This window comes from Nyctibius grandis, chromosome 5, assembly GCF_013368605.1.
Source record: "Nyctibius grandis isolate bNycGra1 chromosome 5, bNycGra1.pri, whole genome shotgun sequence".
Taxonomy (NCBI): domain Eukaryota; kingdom Metazoa; phylum Chordata; class Aves; order Nyctibiiformes; family Nyctibiidae; genus Nyctibius; species Nyctibius grandis.
In genome coordinates, this window is record NC_090662.1 from 14,352,787 (window position 1) to 14,369,750 (window position 16,964).

The 16,964-nt window shown below is 40.0% G+C and overlaps 1 protein-coding gene across 2 annotated transcripts in view; it reads right to left on the reverse strand.

Moving 5' to 3' along the window:
- Positions 1-16,964, reverse strand: part of PTPN12 (protein tyrosine phosphatase non-receptor type 12) — a 90,456-nt gene that overhangs the window by 39,985 nt on the left and 33,507 nt on the right. For both annotated transcript variants that reach the window (XM_068400941.1, XM_068400940.1), the window contains exons 2-7: positions 15,286-15,394; positions 9,748-9,824; positions 8,614-8,709; positions 7,546-7,584; positions 6,040-6,111; positions 3,045-3,104 (exon numbers count right to left, since the gene is read on the reverse strand). In XM_068400941.1, the coding sequence (XP_068257042.1) occupies positions 3,045-3,104; positions 6,040-6,111; positions 7,546-7,584; positions 8,614-8,709; positions 9,748-9,824; positions 15,286-15,394 (453 nt within the window). The remainder of the gene's footprint in view (positions 1-3,044; positions 3,105-6,039; positions 6,112-7,545; positions 7,585-8,613; positions 8,710-9,747; positions 9,825-15,285; positions 15,395-16,964) is intronic.

A 16,964-nucleotide genomic window follows, 5' to 3' on the forward strand; every position in this document is an offset into this window, starting at 1 on the left:
CAGGTCTCTCTGAATGGCTGCGCAGCCTTCTGGTGTGTCAGCCACTCCTCCCAGTTTGGTGTCATCAGTGAACTTGCTGACAGTGCACTCTATTCCCTCATCCAAGTCATTAATGAATATATTGAATAGTACTGGTCCCAGGACCGACCCTTGAGGGACTCCGCTAGACACAGGCCTCCAACTGGACTCTGTCCCATTGACCACCGCTCTCTGGCTTCTTTCCTTCAGCCAGTTCACAATCCACCTCACTACCCGATCATCCAGACCACACTTCCTCAGTTTAGCTGCGAGGATGCTGTGGGAGACCGTGTCAAACGCTTTACTGAAATCGAGATAGACCACATCCACAGCTTTACCATCATCTATCCACCGGGTTATGTCCTCATAAAAGGCTATCAAGTTGGTTAAGCATGACTTCCCCTTGGTGAAGCCATGTTGACTGCCCCTAATGATCCCCCTATCCTTGATGTGCCTAGAGACAGCACCAAGAACAAGTTGTTCCATCACCTTTCCGGGGATGGAGGTGAGGCTGACCGGTCTATAGTTACCCGGGTCCTCCTTCTTGCCCTTTTTGAAGACTGGAGTGACGTTCGCTTTCCTCCAGTCCTCAGGCACCTCTCCCGTTGCCCACGACTTAGCAAAGATGATGGAGAGTGGCCTAGCAATGACTTCCGCCAGCTCCCTCAGCACCCGCGGGTGCATCCCATCAGGGCCCATGGATTTATGGATGTCCAGGTTGCTTAATTGGTCCCTGAACCAGCCCTCATCAACCAAGACAGATTCCTCCTCTATCCTGACTTCTTCTGGGGCCTCAGGGGTCTGGGGCTCCTCAGGACAGCCTCCAGCAGTATAGACAGAGGCAAAGAAGGCATTCAGTAACTCTGCCTTCTTTTTATCCTCTGTCTCCAGGGCACCCACCTCATTCATCAGTGGGCCTACATTGCCTCTAGTGTTGGCTTTACCTGCAATGTATTTGAAGAAGCCCTTTCTGTTGTCCTTGACCTCTCTTGCAAGGTTTAATTCCAAGGAGGCCTTAGCTTTCCTAGTTGCCTCCCTACATCCTCTGACAACAGACTTATATTCCTCCCAAGTGGCCAGCCCCTCCTTCCATGATCTGTACACCCTCTTCTTCCACTTGAGTTTGCCCAGCAGCTCCCTGTTTAACCATGCAGGTCTCCTGGTACTCTTCCTTGACTTCCTGCCTGCTGGGATGCTCTGATCTTGAGCTCGGAAGAAGCAGTCCTTGAATGCTAGCCAACTATCTTGGGCCCCCTTACCTTCTAGTACCCTGTCCCATGGGATTTCCCCTAGCAATTGCTTGAAAAGGCCAAAGTTGGCCCTCCTGAAGTTCAGGGTTGTGATTCTGCTAGCTATTCTGTTCCTGCCACATGAGATCCTGAACTCTACCATCTCATGGTTGCTACAACCAAGGCTGCCCTCAACCTTCACCTCTTCAACCAGACCCTCCTTGTTAGTGAGGATAAGATCCAGCAGCACTCCTCTCCTAGTTGGCTCATCCACCGTTTTCATCAGAAAGTTATCATCAATGCACTGGAGGAACCTCCTGGACTGAGGATGGCTGGCTGAGTAGGCCTCCCAGCAAATATCAGGGTAGTTGAAATCCCCCACAACAACCAGGCCCTGTAATTGAGAGACTGCTCTCAGCTGCCTGTAGAAGGCCTCATCACCCTCCTCATCCTGATCCGGTGGCCTGTAATAGACACCCACAACAGTATCACCCCTGCCAGCCTGCCCCTTAATTCGCACCCACAAACTCTCAACTCGCTCCTGATCCGCCTCTGGACAGAACTCAATACATTCTAGCTGCTCACTCACATAAAGAGCAACTCCACCACCTCTCCTTAGTGGCCCGTCTTTCCTGAACAGGACATAGCCATCCATGACCACATTCCAGTCACGCGAGGCGTCCCACCAAGTCTCTGTAATTGCCACTAGATCATAGCCCCCCGACCGAACACGGATTTCCAACTCCTCCTGTTTATTCCCCATGCTGCGTGCATTGGTGTACAGGCATTTCAGGGAGCGAGCTGAGCACACTGATTTCGCCCTAGGGGGATGGGAGGCCTCCTGGTCTACCTCAACACTAGAGCGTTGCCCCAGTGGTGCAAGCCCAGCTACTACCCCATCCCCCAAGCCCAGCTACTACCCCATCCCCCTTCGAATCTAGTCTATATTTAAGAAAATATAACCATAAGTGAGACTAATCTGTAATAAATCATTTCTTAATACAAGATGCCAATTAAAATGACAGGTATTCTGTAAAATAGACTGTCAACCTTCATGTTCTTGCAGGACAGCTCTACACTTATTTTTATTTACTGACAGTTGCTTTTCAGAAAAATAAACAGTCACCTCAAATCTGACACTTAAGTATAAATTTGCAAGAAAGGCTTAAATCATTCATTCTTAACACTTACATGAGAATGCAACTCAATTTAATCAAGAACATTCCATAGTTTTCATATCTATTTCAATCCCAAAAAGAGTAACTTTTTACAAGCTAGAGAAAGAAACTTTGGCGAAAAAATAAATAAGTTGTTATCATGCTTACTTTACTTTTATTTGGCATCAGAAATACCTTTTAACATTGTAAAACCCTTTCGACAATAGATGAAAGTACAGGGCAAATTCTAACAAGTACACATACTTTACCCAAAAAGAACCTAACTAGAGGAAACAGCGTTTTTTGACAAGTTTGCTTCAGTTTGTCATCATATTTTCCATTGGGGTGAACAGTGAAATGCTCCTAGGGTGACAGAAGCCTTGTAGTTGTTAACACATGGTGTTGAAGACCATCACACACCTTTGGCTAACCAAGAACATACATAAAAGACAAGGAAAGAGTTTCACTACTCTTTTCTTGTCTACTAAGCTTTTAAAATCACTTCTAAACTTGATGATTTACATGCACACAGAGTCAGCACATAAAACAGTAAAGATATTTTCATGAGTTTCCTCCATTGTATCATTTGAGACCTCTGAGCAACCATTAAAGTTGAGACCAGAAGTGATGGTATACTTACATTTTGAAATTCAAGTAATAATGTTCTAATGAAATAATCTGTTCTTGCTTGCTCAGCTTCCTAAACATGAGAAAACAGTAATGAATTGGAAAAAAGATCAATATGCAGCATACAGGATATTACTAAAAACCCAGACCTTACACTCAGGTGTCTTTTTTTTTTAATTTACTGGTTTTGTAGCTACGATTTCCCCAAAAGATGGGCAATCAAAACACTGATTTTAAAACAGCTGCAACTCAGCTTGCTACACAAGATACCTGTGAAAGATATTACTTTTACTTAAAATAAAAATGTGAGTTTTCAAACCAGTAAGTGTCTAGCCTGCTCCTGAAACCGTCCATAAACCTTGTGAGAATATTTCAAAGTACTTATTTTGCTTTATTTCTCCATATATTTATTTAATTTACAGATGGCCTCACACAGCCATCCTTCTATAACGCTTCTGCTGTATAAACTTCAGCCTCTTATCACTCTATCCTGTGACATCTCCTCTCATTTCTTCCCCTTCTATTATTTTCAATTAAGGGTGCATCTGAATGGATCATGGTAATTATCTTGGTTGTGGCCAAAAAGCATAGCTTCTAGGCTCCCAGAATTTTCAAATCTCCCTTTGGAACATGAAGTGAAGTTTATACTGCAGACACCAAACAACATTGCTGTACTTAAAATATTAGTAATATCAATTTGAAGATGGCTTTTAAAGCTTAGCATTACAGCTTCCCACAATGAATTTTGGAGACTGCATATATGCTTTAATGTGTTCCCATCTGCTACTGGGAATTTTACCATTTTCCATCAAGAAAACAATTGCAACACCTTACAGGTTTAAAGGAGATCATTGCTGCTAGACATGCACTGAGCTCATATACACCACTGTACCCGAAGGTAACCCATTCTCAGCTGTAGCTGAGAAGTCAATTACAATGTACACACAATCCCTTTTCACAAATACTTGCCAGGTATGTGACCGTCACCCACTAGGTACAGGGCAAAAAAAAAAAAATCCACAAAAAAAACCAAACCCACAAGACAATTTTAAAATCAATTTAAGGTAGGAAAAGGCTGCTCAGAATCTTTACAGACTAAAATTTTTAAATATATGCTCTCCTGACAAGATGAACTTGAAGTGTACTTAACTCTCGGTAGACTATTTCAAAGTAGGATTAAGAATAGCTCAATAAACTCGAAAATAACAGCAATTCCTGTCCAAACCCACATAATTTTGAGTTAAGGAGAAGGAAAAAAGTTTTGGGAATAATTCGGAATCGATCAATTCCACTGTTTTAGAGCAAGTGAACAGCTAAGGCCAATCATGAACTTCAGTGTAAAAAGTTCACAGTAAGATCATTTACACTAACAATGGTTATACTCAATACTTTAAAGTCAGGTTTCATTCACATCCTAATAGTAACTAATAGAATATAATAGACCCTGATTAAGCTGCCAGGTATCAAGATTAATAATAAAGACACAAGGAAGTGTTTTCTTCCAACACCGCAATGATATGAATGTCAAAGAATAAGTGACAAAAAACTCAAACAAAAAAAAATTGTCAAATTCATCATCCACTGCTTTACAAAAACACTGATAATCCAGGAGCAACACCCGATTAAGGAAGTCCTGCTAGTCCATTGCTAGAAGCTGACAAGTACAAGGAGAAGGATCATCCTGTACGCGGGTTATTTTCTATTCTCTTCCCTTAAGTAATTAGGCTCTCATTGAACACAATGTGATGGTCTGGATGGCCCTTGGTGCCATCTAGACGTGAAGGCTATGCGGTCACAACTCCAAGAGCCAGAAGTTGGACAAACAGGCCACAAATGTGTTTAAAGCAGGAAGGAATAAAAATACATAAACAGGTGTGTATAAAGGCAACCAGATCCTATCCCACACCTAAGGAATGCTGACCATATTGATTTTGGTGGCTATGCTCCAACACACGGTATCCTCGCCCATACCCTGAAAACCTCACAATTAATGAAGTAAATTTCTGCTATATAAGTGGTCCCTTTTTGTGAAATCGTAATTGCACCGTAACTTCTTTTACTATCCAGCTTTCTCTACCAGGGAAAGATGATTGTAAAAACCCATTGGGGTATACTCTTGTGTGATGCTGAGATGACAGGTGCCAAAGGAATGATTACTTTCAATTCCCTGCTGTGCTTGGTGTAGGAGATATGCACAGTCCCTCTTCCTGCCTATTAATCTGCCAGAAATAGTTACATTACCATTTATGAGCCAGTATCAAAACAGGAAGAGGCTCTAGTAGTTATGCTTAGAAATCAGACCTGATAACACTGACACAACATGCAATGGAAACGTTCAGGTTTCCTCCATCTTTCTGAAATCATAGCTTACTTAACAGTTACCCCCCGGCAATTCTCCAGGAAAAGATTCAGACCTCGTGGTGATCTCCTACTCGTTTTTGCTTTGATTTTAAAAGCAACAACAGAAGCAAAGGAAGTATTTTCAAATAAACCTGTATCCATTACCAACAGAAACGAGTTCACAAAAATTAGGAGTTTAATTTCCGTTTTCTTTATTCATGCTAAGTAACTTTATGTAACTTAAAGAAAATAACCTATTCCAGTTTATTTTCATTCCTCATGCACATCCAGAATGCACAAGTCACAACGGAGAAAAATAACTGCATGAATATTATTTGATTTCTTGAGTATGGTACAGACTTTCAAAACTACATCATGTAAATCTAAAGAAATGATACATAAAAACACAGAAGACCAAGGCATACAGATTCCCTTCTTTAAAAAAAAAAAAAACAAACAAAAAAACAAAACGTGGAGGATTCAAAAAACCACACAGCTTAGATACACATTGTTTTCCACTGCATTCCTCTGAGAATCTTTGTGTAAAATTTGGTACCAAACAATTAAAAAAGCATTTGTTTTGCAATACAAACTGGTTGTTGAACAGTTATTTTAAGTTACAAAAGTATTAAATCCTTCAAAATTAATTTATAAGGCTTTATACTTACACAAGAAACACGAAATGGTCCAAAAGTTACAGCTGCTTCTCCATAGAGAGGCCAGTAACGTTCACATTTTTTCTGTTAAAGCAAAGAATCCTAATTTAATTCATGTGTAGTACTGAAAGATGATGATTAACAGAAGCGGAGCAGAAAAACTGATAATCTTGAATGCCTTATTCTCACTCGTATTCAGTGCTTTTCCTTAACATCTGCCTACTGGTGCCTTGCTGGACTTCTTTTAAGATAGTACAATGTCTTTTCTTTTGGATACCAAAAGAAAAACAAAACCAAAAACCCAGATGACCAATAAATACAGTCAAAAGAGACTTTGTAAATTAGGACATGAACTTCATGACTGCCTACATAATGCACAAGCGTGCATCAAACAGAGGGAAGCGATGAGAGCTGATTTAGTTCTTGTCAAAGTTTCGAGTTCACAATTCTGGACCACATTTTTTTTTTTCCTTTCTGAGGTCGTAAGAATATAGCAGAGAGATGTAAAAGATTATTTTTGCAGCTGTATCAATGCACAGGAAATTCTGAAGGACTCAGGTTTTCGACAGCTGGCCTACATCCCACAAAGAGCAAGATTTTTTTCCGTAGTGACATGACCAGAAACAGACCATTGGTACAGTTCTGTGTACAAACACATACATTCCACTGAGATGAAATTTAAATAATAATGCAACACTATAAATGGAACAGAGAAAAGCAGTCCCATTCACTATTTTCTATGCATACCAATATAAGGATAGGCATTCTCATTCACAGAATCACAGAATGTTAGGGATTGGAAGGGACCTCGAAAGATCATCTAGTCCAATACCCCTGCTAGAGCAGGATCACCTAGACCATATCACACAGGAACGCATCCAGGTGGGTTTTGAATGTCTCCAGAGAAGGAGACTCCACAACCTCTCTGGGCAGCCTGTGCCAGTGTTCGGTCACCCTCACCGTAAAGAAGTTTTTCCTCATATTTACGTGGAACCTCCTGTGTTCCAGCTTGCACCCATTGCCCCTTGTCCTGTCAACGGATGTCACTGAGAAGAGCCTGGCTCCATCCTCTTGACACTTGCCCTTTACATATTTATAAACATTAATGAGGTCACCCCTCAGTCTCCTCTTCTCCAATCTAAAGAGACCCAGCTCCCTCAGCCTCTCCTCATAAGGGAGATGTGCCACTCCCTTAATCATCTTCGTGGCTCTGCGCTGGACTCTCTCTAGCAGTTCCCTGTCCTTCTTGAACTGAGGGGCCCAGAACGGGACACAATATTGCAGATGCGGCCTCACCAGGGCAGAGTAGAAGGGGAGGAGAACCTCTCTCGACCTGCTATCCACACCCCTTCTAATACACCCCAGGATGCCATTGGCCTTCTTGGCCACAAGGGCACATTGCTGGCTCATTCAATCTGGCAGATTATTTTTACAGTTTTGGCATATGAAGCTTCACAGGTACTGGCATATTGTCCCCCATGGGCAATGCTCATTTAGTGTTGTATTTAGTATACATACCCTTCCCATTTCAAATTCTCGACAGGCCATTACAATTATCTGAAAAGAAAAAAAAGATACTTGAAGTTAGCTGGTTTTAGATCAAGTGAATTCACTAACACCTTACTGCTTGCTGCTATCTGGGCAGGTACTGATACTCCTTTTACTTACTACTGAAGAGACTAATTAATACTATTTTCCTACCTGCAGATACATGCTCTTTTAATTCTAAAATAGTACCCAAGTTTTATCCTGCACAAAATAATCTACAACGCTAAAACAACATTTTAAGGCTACTTAATTTTAATTCACTGTAATCCTGTACAAATACTTTATTTATTCAGCCTGGTTGTGAAGTCTAAACTTAATCATAAAAATATAGAATCATTTGCTGACTGGAAGAAACATAGCTATAATTGCTTAAAATGACATAGAATGCTTAAAATAGGTGCAAAAACCTATTTAAAAAACAAGAATCAGATTTCTTACGTGAAGCTATTTCAGATACATTAATGTGAATAGCACAATAAAAATGCACCAACAGGTAAGCTATTTGTTACAATAAGTAACCATGATTTAAGTGTCTGATAAAACAAAAAATATTTTCACAAATAATTTGTTGAACATATCCAATTTTAACAGTACTTAAAAGTCAACTCCTGACAATAACTGTTTAAACAGATGTAGAATATATAAAACAATAAGTAGCCCAAAATTAGCATAAATAAAGGCAGGCTTTTTTTTTGTTTGTTTCACATGCTGCTTCTCTATCTGATTTTGTCAGTCCACATTAAGTCAGAGTTGTAAGGTCTCCTACAGGACAGGTGTAACCAAGCACCAACCTATTCATAAATCAGCATGATACCATATTCATTCAAGAAAATTATTACTGTGAATTTACATTATTAAATTGAATAAATAATAATACATAGAATGCTATTTAAACTACAAAAACAAAATTTGAGAAGTAAATGGACTAAATCACTGACAACATTTCTGATAATAGCAGCTAGCTCAGGCAAAAGATACACAATCACTGGGCCATGAAATACGGTAATACCCAATTTTGGTCTTTAAGTAGGTACTTACGGCAACATTGTATTCCCATATCATCCTCCAGAAGTCTATTACTGTATTTGCTAATGGTCCCTGGGTAGCAACATATGCTTTTGGTCCATGTACTCCCTAGGATTGCACAAAGGAACCATTAATGTTTATAGAGAAAATTCACCCGCACTAAATAAAAAAGGCTTTAGGTTATAATCATGTAAAACTAGAATATCTTTTTTTTGATACAACAGGAAAGGTGAATATGAAATATGAGTCCCATTTACATTAGCAGGAATTTTGCTGGTGATTTCAAGGGTGGCCAAGATTATAACAGCTACTGTGCTCCCAGAGACTGTTAACAGAAAATATTAAGTTTCTGTATGTTCAGATTCTGAAGATTCCCTTTAAGTCTACATTTTCTTTGTTACTCAAACATTTAGTGATGAAAATTTTAAAAATCTTTTTGCCAAAAAGTATCTCCTTGAACAAATTTAAGTTCCTTCCTCCCAGTAATACTACATTTTAAAAATCCAAATTTTTAAAATTTCTTTTATGTAAAGCTTGCAGATATTTACATTCAGCTTTTCAAGCTAAACATTCAAGAAGTAAGATTTATAGGAACACTTGTTTCTGAATAAGCATTATTGTGTAGAAGCAGTATCAGAATAAGGCTACAAGGAGAGCCCAAGATATTCAAACTTCCAAACAAGTGTGTTACAGGCTTTTAGCCAAATTCTGACTTCAATTGAAGAATGTTAGAAATAATTCCATTGCCACATCTCTGCCATGAACAGCAAGAAGTGCACATTAACATAGACAATTTGTCAAACGCCTCATTTATGATCCCTAAAAACAGCCTCTCTTAAAATCTGGTATTTTTAACACTATCAACTGTTAAAACAATTACATCTCAATTTTCCTATGGTATAAAGTTCCAATTTCGTTGCATATCACTTAAAAATGAAGTATTTTATACTATACTTACACTTAAAGTAATATTAAAACTTAAAAAATTGCTTTATAAGTGGCTTCATGTTTGAAAATTTATTCAAGTTAAAATAAAACAAAATCTTCCCTCACAGCTTTAAATTCTTATCTCAGACTATAAAACTGCACTGATATGAAATAAAAGCTTAAAAAGAATTTAAGAACTGTTAAGATAGTAATACATACCTTAATAAAGTTTGCATTGATGTAGTCTGAATCTTGTGGAGGAGTTTTTAAAGTCAGTTTAACCCGGCTATGATCAACTAAAAGAATAATTTTTTTTTTTTTAAACAAGAATTACAACACATGTAAATAAAAATGTAACAGTAGATATAATATATATAGTACTTATTATATGTATAGAAGAAATTAAGCATTAAAGAATGTTTCCCAAAGATAAATCACACAAGCAAGTCAGCAGACCAACTCAGGTAGGGATAAGCAGAGTAGCTCCTACTGCTATGTGCTTCTGATGCTCAAGTTTACAGAGTACCTACTACTGGAATTCCGAGAGCAATTCTTTACAAAGAGGCAAAATTCAATTGATCAGAAGTAATCAAAATTGTAGTTACACAATATTAACACAGATCATGATCGTCAGAATTAAAAGCACATTTACAGAAAGCAGAAAGAATACAACACACCAGTGCATAGTTCAAGCTGACGGCAGGTCTTAAAGTCTCTGCCAAGGAGGACTCCATCAAGTATTATAACATGAAACATGCACTGGGTTTTATTGCTCAGGCACAGACTGACTTCTAACCCCCAAACACTGGGCTAAGCACTTTGCTGGGGCACTTCCACACTAGAAGCAGCAGATTCCTTCATTTAGGAGGTTTTGACATTTCAAGTTTCTGCTCAAGCATTACTGACTGTCTACAGAGAAACCTTCTTATAAAAACAGCAGATCTTTGGAGACCAAAATTCTCAGCAGTCTTAAAAATAGCCTTTATTACTTGTTGACAGAATAAACTAAACATCTTGGAATCCTTTTTGGTGCTGAAAAAAAATTAAGTGCATCTTTAATACAGAAACAACTTCATGATTCTTACTGAGAAGGAGGGTAGGTGGTTGGCAGGTTCACCAGTCCTTCCAGCTCTTGCTGATACCAACACTTCCTAGCTATCACATAAAAATAATTCGAACTATCTCTACAATAGAGGCTGTTTTAGTTGGAAATCCAGATCAAAAAAAATTTATTTTCAGACTGGGGAACAGAAGTATCTGCAGAAACAGCATCTGCTCGAGCAATTTCTGTCACTGTCTGCTCCCAGGGTCAATTCTTCAACCACAGAACAGCCTCTAAAACTTTTATTAGAGCTAAATTCACAAAAAAAAACCATAAAGAATGAGTCTATTTAAAAAGAGGAAATATGGTTGGTTGGCAGGTTTTTTTTTGTCAAAACATCACTGGTAATAAAACAGGGAACCATGCCCACAAGAAGTACATGCTAAGAGTTATTTCTATACAGAAAGCTCTTCCAAAAAGCTTCCAAGATACTTGCTTCCAAGATGGTGAAACTTTCTGCCAGAGTCCTGATAACATGCAGACAATGTTTGTGTTACCATGTAATTCCTCCTAAAAAAGCACAAGTGTCAATTACAAGACACTTAGATCACAGATCTAAAGACAGTGCATTCTCACTAAAGGCCTAGAGAAACCCTTAAAACATACTACACTGTATTACATTCTCATACATATAATGTAAAAGCAAGAACACTTTGTAAGCATGCAATGGTGTCACAGACTTAATAAAAAAAAAGTACTTTTAAAGGGCTGATCAGATTAATTAAGGAGGCTAATGAGGGCTCCTATCTTCCCAGCACAGTAGATCCAAAATTCATAGAATCATAGAATGGTTTGGGTTGGAAGGGACCTTAGAGATCATCTAGTTCCAACCCCCCTGTCACGGGCAGGGACACCTTTCCACTAGACCAGGTTGCTCAAAGCCCTATCCAACCTGGCCTTGAACACTGCCAGGGAGGGGACATCCACAGCTTCTCTGGGCAACCTGTGCCAGTGTCTCACCACCCTCACAGTAAACAATTTCTTCCTAATATCTAATCTAAATCTACCCTCTTTCAGTTTAAAACCATTCCCCCTCATCCTATCACTACTTGCCCTTGTAAAAAGCCCCTCTCCAGCTTTCTTGTAGGCCCCCTTCAGTTACTGGAAGGCTGCTAGAAGGTCTCCCCAGAGCCTTCTCTTCTCCAGGCTGAACAGCCCCAACTCTCTCAGCCTGTCTTCACAGGAGAGGTGCTCCAGCCCTCTGAGCATCTTCGTGGCCCTCCTCTGGACTCACTCCAACAGCCCCATGTCCTTCATATGCTGGGGGCCCCAGAGCTGAACGCAATACTCTAGGTGTGGTCTCACGAGAGCGGAGTAGAGGGGGAGAATCACCTCCATTGACCATCTGGCCACGCTGCTTTTGATGCAGCCCGGGATACAGTTGGCTTTCTGGACTGGAAGTGCATGTTGCCGAGCAGTTCTAAAGCAGTTTCCAAATGTGAACACTTCCAGCCTGCCTGTATCTGCCGCAGCTCAGCTCCTTCAGAGTTTTAGGTCTGGAATAGAATTCTCCAAGAAAAATTCCACTGCAGGTTCCAGGTTCAGAAGATTTAAGTGCTTGGATATTTATATATAGCTTAAAGGCTCAGTTCACAATTACTAATTGGTGTCTTCAGGTACACTGGTACCTGGTACACAGGTACACTGGTACCATGTTTCATTTAACTAGCATTTAGGATGGCTTAGCAAACTGTAATGTGAACATGCACACATCTTTTACTCTGAAGCCAGTATTGAGTTAGTATTGAGGTACTGATCTCTCTGGTAGCAGTAAAAAATTCTGATAAATATAGCACTAAGGTCCAATTAAGTTACATTTTTAAGTTCTTTTCTGGATTTATGAAAGATAGGCAAAGTATCACCCCTCCTTCCTCCTCCAAAACATCTCCTGGCTTTCATTTCTCTCAAGCTGATCTCCCATCACTTTATGGGACAAGACGACAATAACAGCTTCCCCTCTCTTTTTCACTCCATCCATTAAACATGTTTCCTCCCAACTAAAAAAACAAAACAAACACAAAACCTCGAATCATATTTAACTATTTTGCTGCAGTTGAGCTTAGTACCTGTCCTGGTTTGGCCTAAACCAGGCCAATTTTCCTTTCAGTGATTTTTACTTTCAGCTAAGTCTCTTCTGAGTAACTGCACTTTCTGAAACTAACGACAGCCGGCTAAACATGAGCCAGCAGTGTGCCCAGGTGGCCAAGAAGGCCAATGGCATCCTGGCCTCTATTAGGAATAGTGTAGCCAGCCGGTCTACGGAAGTCATCGTCCCTCTCTACTCGGCACTGGTGAGGCCGCACCTTGAATACTGTGTCCAGTTCTGGGCCCCACACTTCAAGAAAGATGTTGAGGTGTTGGAGCGAGTCCAGAGGAAGGCGACCAAGCTGGTGAAGGGTCTGGAGGGTCTGACCTATGAGGAACGGCTGAGGGAGCTGGGGTTGTTTAGCCTGGAGAAGAGGAGGCTCAGAGGTGACCTTATTGCAGTCTACAACTACCTGAAGGGAGGCTGTAGTGGAGTGGGAGTCGGCCTCTTCTCCCAGGCAACTAGCGATAGGACAAGAGGACATAGCCTCAAGCTTCGCCAGGGGAGGTTCAGGTTGGACATCAGGAAGAATTTCTTTTCAGAAAGGGTCATTAGACATTGGAAGGGTCTGCCCAGGTAGGTGGTGGAGTCACCATCTCTGGATGTGTTTAAGAAAAGACTGGACATGGCACTTAGTGCCATGGTCTAGTTGACAGGGTGGTGTCAGGGCAACGGTTGGACTCGATGATCCCAGAGGCCTCTTCCAACCTGATTGATTCTGTGATTCTGTAACTGCATGTTTTGCAGTGTCTGCTTCCAGGGCTGATAACGCTCGAAGTTTATAGTTATCACTGAGGCACCGGTAGGGATGTTATGCAGAAAGGCTCTTGCTGTACTTAGTCTTAGAGAAACCAAGGTCACTGATAAATTCCTCACTACTTACAAGTGAAGAGCCAAAGGGGGGTCGCACCTGCAGGGCGGAGCGGACAGGGCAGGTGACCCAAAATTGACCAACAAGGTATTCCATCCCACACACGTCATTCTCAGTATAAAGCGGGGGGTTCACGAGGGTCTAGAGGCTTCTTCTTCTCAGGCTTTCTTTTCCCCTTCTCACCCTTCTGCTATGGCCGGTATCCAAAGAGGACTCTGTCCATTTTCCTGCTGCCCCTGATCCCGATCCGTGCATCCCTGAATCCAGTTCCTGTCTGTCGCTAGGCCCAGCCTGGGCTTTCCCGGAGCCTGCCCTGCAGTGCCGGGGGTGACGTGACCGACATCGGGGGAGCTCGATCTTGGTTTTGTATATATTTGTATATATTTAATTATTCCATTATTATTATTATACTCTTTTTCATTATTATAGTTCATTAAAACTGTTTTAACTTTCCAAGCCATAAGTCTCTCTCCCTTTTCCCTTTCCCTTCGCGGGGTGGGGGGGGTGCTGTTAATAGAGTCTGCCACTGGTTTAATAGCCGCCCCAGCTTTACATCGTGACAGTACCACACGACTCTTCAACATGTGATGTATGTTATCCATATATCCTCTAGCAAAATTTGAATACATGTGCCTTCCCTTCCTTGCAGCAGCAAACACTGTGCCTGCCTTGTTAAACAATCTAGGGCCTGTGACTTTAGAGAAAAGTTTACCGCTGGAAGTGTTGCTCCAAGCGCTGAAAAACAGTAAAAATCCCAGCACTAGAAAAACAGAGCACACAGGTATACAACCATCTGAAACACACGGTAATTCATTGGAGTTTATTACTAGAACACATTTTGAAAATGAAAGCTAATGATGCTTAAGAGCATTTTCAACTTAAAATTGGTTATAAACCTCCTAACACTTCTGAGAAAGCTAAGCAGAGTAAAATCTATCTGTTGCTAATCTTCCGGGATATGAAAAATGGCATTTGTCAGAAGACTATCTTTTAATCTCACTGTCAGCTGTTCATATTGAGAAGCACAGTAAGAGCTGTTGAAATACATGGCCTCACAAGCTACACAAAGTGAGCTTGTGACAGGCAATCTTGTCATTGCAGATCACGGATCTGTTCTATCCACACATCGGTGGTTCTAAAATTTAAATTCTGCTCTGACTCTTGTTTTCTGTGTTCACACATTAAACAGAATTTCATTTGGGCTCTAGCAAAATACAAACCAAAAACAATCCAGCACTGAAAGTTCTCTGACACTGCAGGATACAAACAAACAAAAAAGATCTCTTTTACTTCAAACCACAAAGCCAGGTTCTTAAGTCTTCCTTAAAATTTCATCTAGAGTTTATGCTGACATCTGTTTGTCTTCTACCATGAATAACATGCTCCTAAGGAAAAAATCCAGTTAAGCACCTAGTAAAGTTCTAGACTATTCCAAGCTAAAATGAAAATGTCAGCTTAATACAGCTTGGGATGTAGCACACGTTTTATCTTTAGGCGATAGCCCTCCTAATAAAATATACAAATCTTCATTCACTTACTTTGCCTTCCAAGTTAAAAATAAGAATTCTATGAAAGTTACCTTTCCGCAAATTATGTCCAATTTTGCTTTTCAGTAACAGCTAAATAGTAAAATTGAAAATACATTAAGAATAACAAGTACTTGCCTTTGTCTTCTATTAACACATAAATCAGACTTACATGGTAATATATCCTTGTATCTGTTCTTTTTAACATTTTCTTCCTTTTCTCCAGTGGCTGTTGGGTAGATCTTCTCTGTTCTGTATTTTGTTGATAATCTTCTTAACCTCTGAAATAAATGTTATATATTCAAGTCTCAAGATAACAGAAACATCACTAGGTATTAGCTTCATTGATGAAGTATAAGGTCACTCAAAAATACCTCTTCTCTCCTTTTACAATAGTCACTATGATGAAGTTTAAAAATCTAATTATCCAGTACTTTTAGCTCATCAGCAGTTTACAACCAAGTTGAAACTAGCTCTATACATCATGAGACACAGAACTTCAGAAAAGCCACTACAGCAGCAATATGGAATACAGCTATATTTTGTTTAGGAAATACGCTGCCCTGTTAGGGAGTAACAAGTGCATTACGAATACCTGCGAGAAACAGAAAAATCTGTTATTGCTCAGAATACCTGGAGGAAGAGCACAGAGCAGGCCGGCTCAGGAACAGCTGTGAGCAGCTCAAGCTTTGCTCTGAAACACGTGGCTTCCAACACACTGACAACTGAACAGAAAGCAAAATCTCACTTTTAACAGGCATCAACTCCTAACACCCGACTCCCGCTGAGTCTCAAGCACACTTAGAGAAAGAAGGTCCCTGACTCTCACGTACGAGGTATTCGCAATCAAGATGAGTGACAGGAGGTCCGCTGTATTCACAACAATATGTCATTTTTTGCCCTCCATCTATTTCAAATCCTAGAAATTTGAAAGAGTCAAAACCTTCAATAACAAAATCCAGCCCTTGCCTTCCAGCAACATAGGAAAAAACAAGAGTAATACAGCTTTTATCATCCCACTCAACTTAGGCCTTTGCAACCTTAAAACTAAGGAGGAAGAAAAGAGTGTAAGTTCTCCTTGAAAAAAAAAAACCACAAAACAACAAACCACCAAAAAACAAGAGGAGCCATCAGTGCTTGTTATTTTAGATTGTGTAAATATCCAGATTTAAAAAGGAACCTGAAGAACTCAGATAGCTAACTCTGGCTTCCACCTAAAGCTCGGTGGTTGCAAAACCAGCCATTCTATTGACACTGACATGGTGGTGGTACATAAGATGATCAAGAGGAAAACAGAGAACATAGCTTCAAAGAAGTTTAGCATTTCCACTGAGTGGTCTTCTCTCAGGTAGGACAGAGGTTGTTCACGTTTCACTCCCTCCACCTCCGATGCTTGATTATCATCCTTGAAGACCCAAAATGTTCATGGCTTGTGTTCTTTTGGGGAAGGAGGAGAATGGGGGAGGTTGGTTGCTATTTAAATGCATAAATATTGTTTATCACTGACTATGCAACAACATACAGGCAGAAGGACATCATAAATAAGACGATTTGGTTGGAAAGCCAGTTTTCTTCTTGAATTCTTCTGAAACTACTAAAACACTTGGGAGACTCACTGCACACTTCAATTTTTCAAAAAAGAAGGAAAAATAAATTGGTAACTCAAGTCCTCCAATAATTCTTTCAGCAAAAAAGGAAAAGAAAAAAACACACAAAATTTAGCATTTCTGCTACATACAGAAAAACACTTTCATAAAATGTGTCTGGATATAGTGAAAAATAGCAAATTTTATATGCAAATGTAGATAAAACTTTGCATTAATTTAGTTGAATAATATGCATCTAATAATC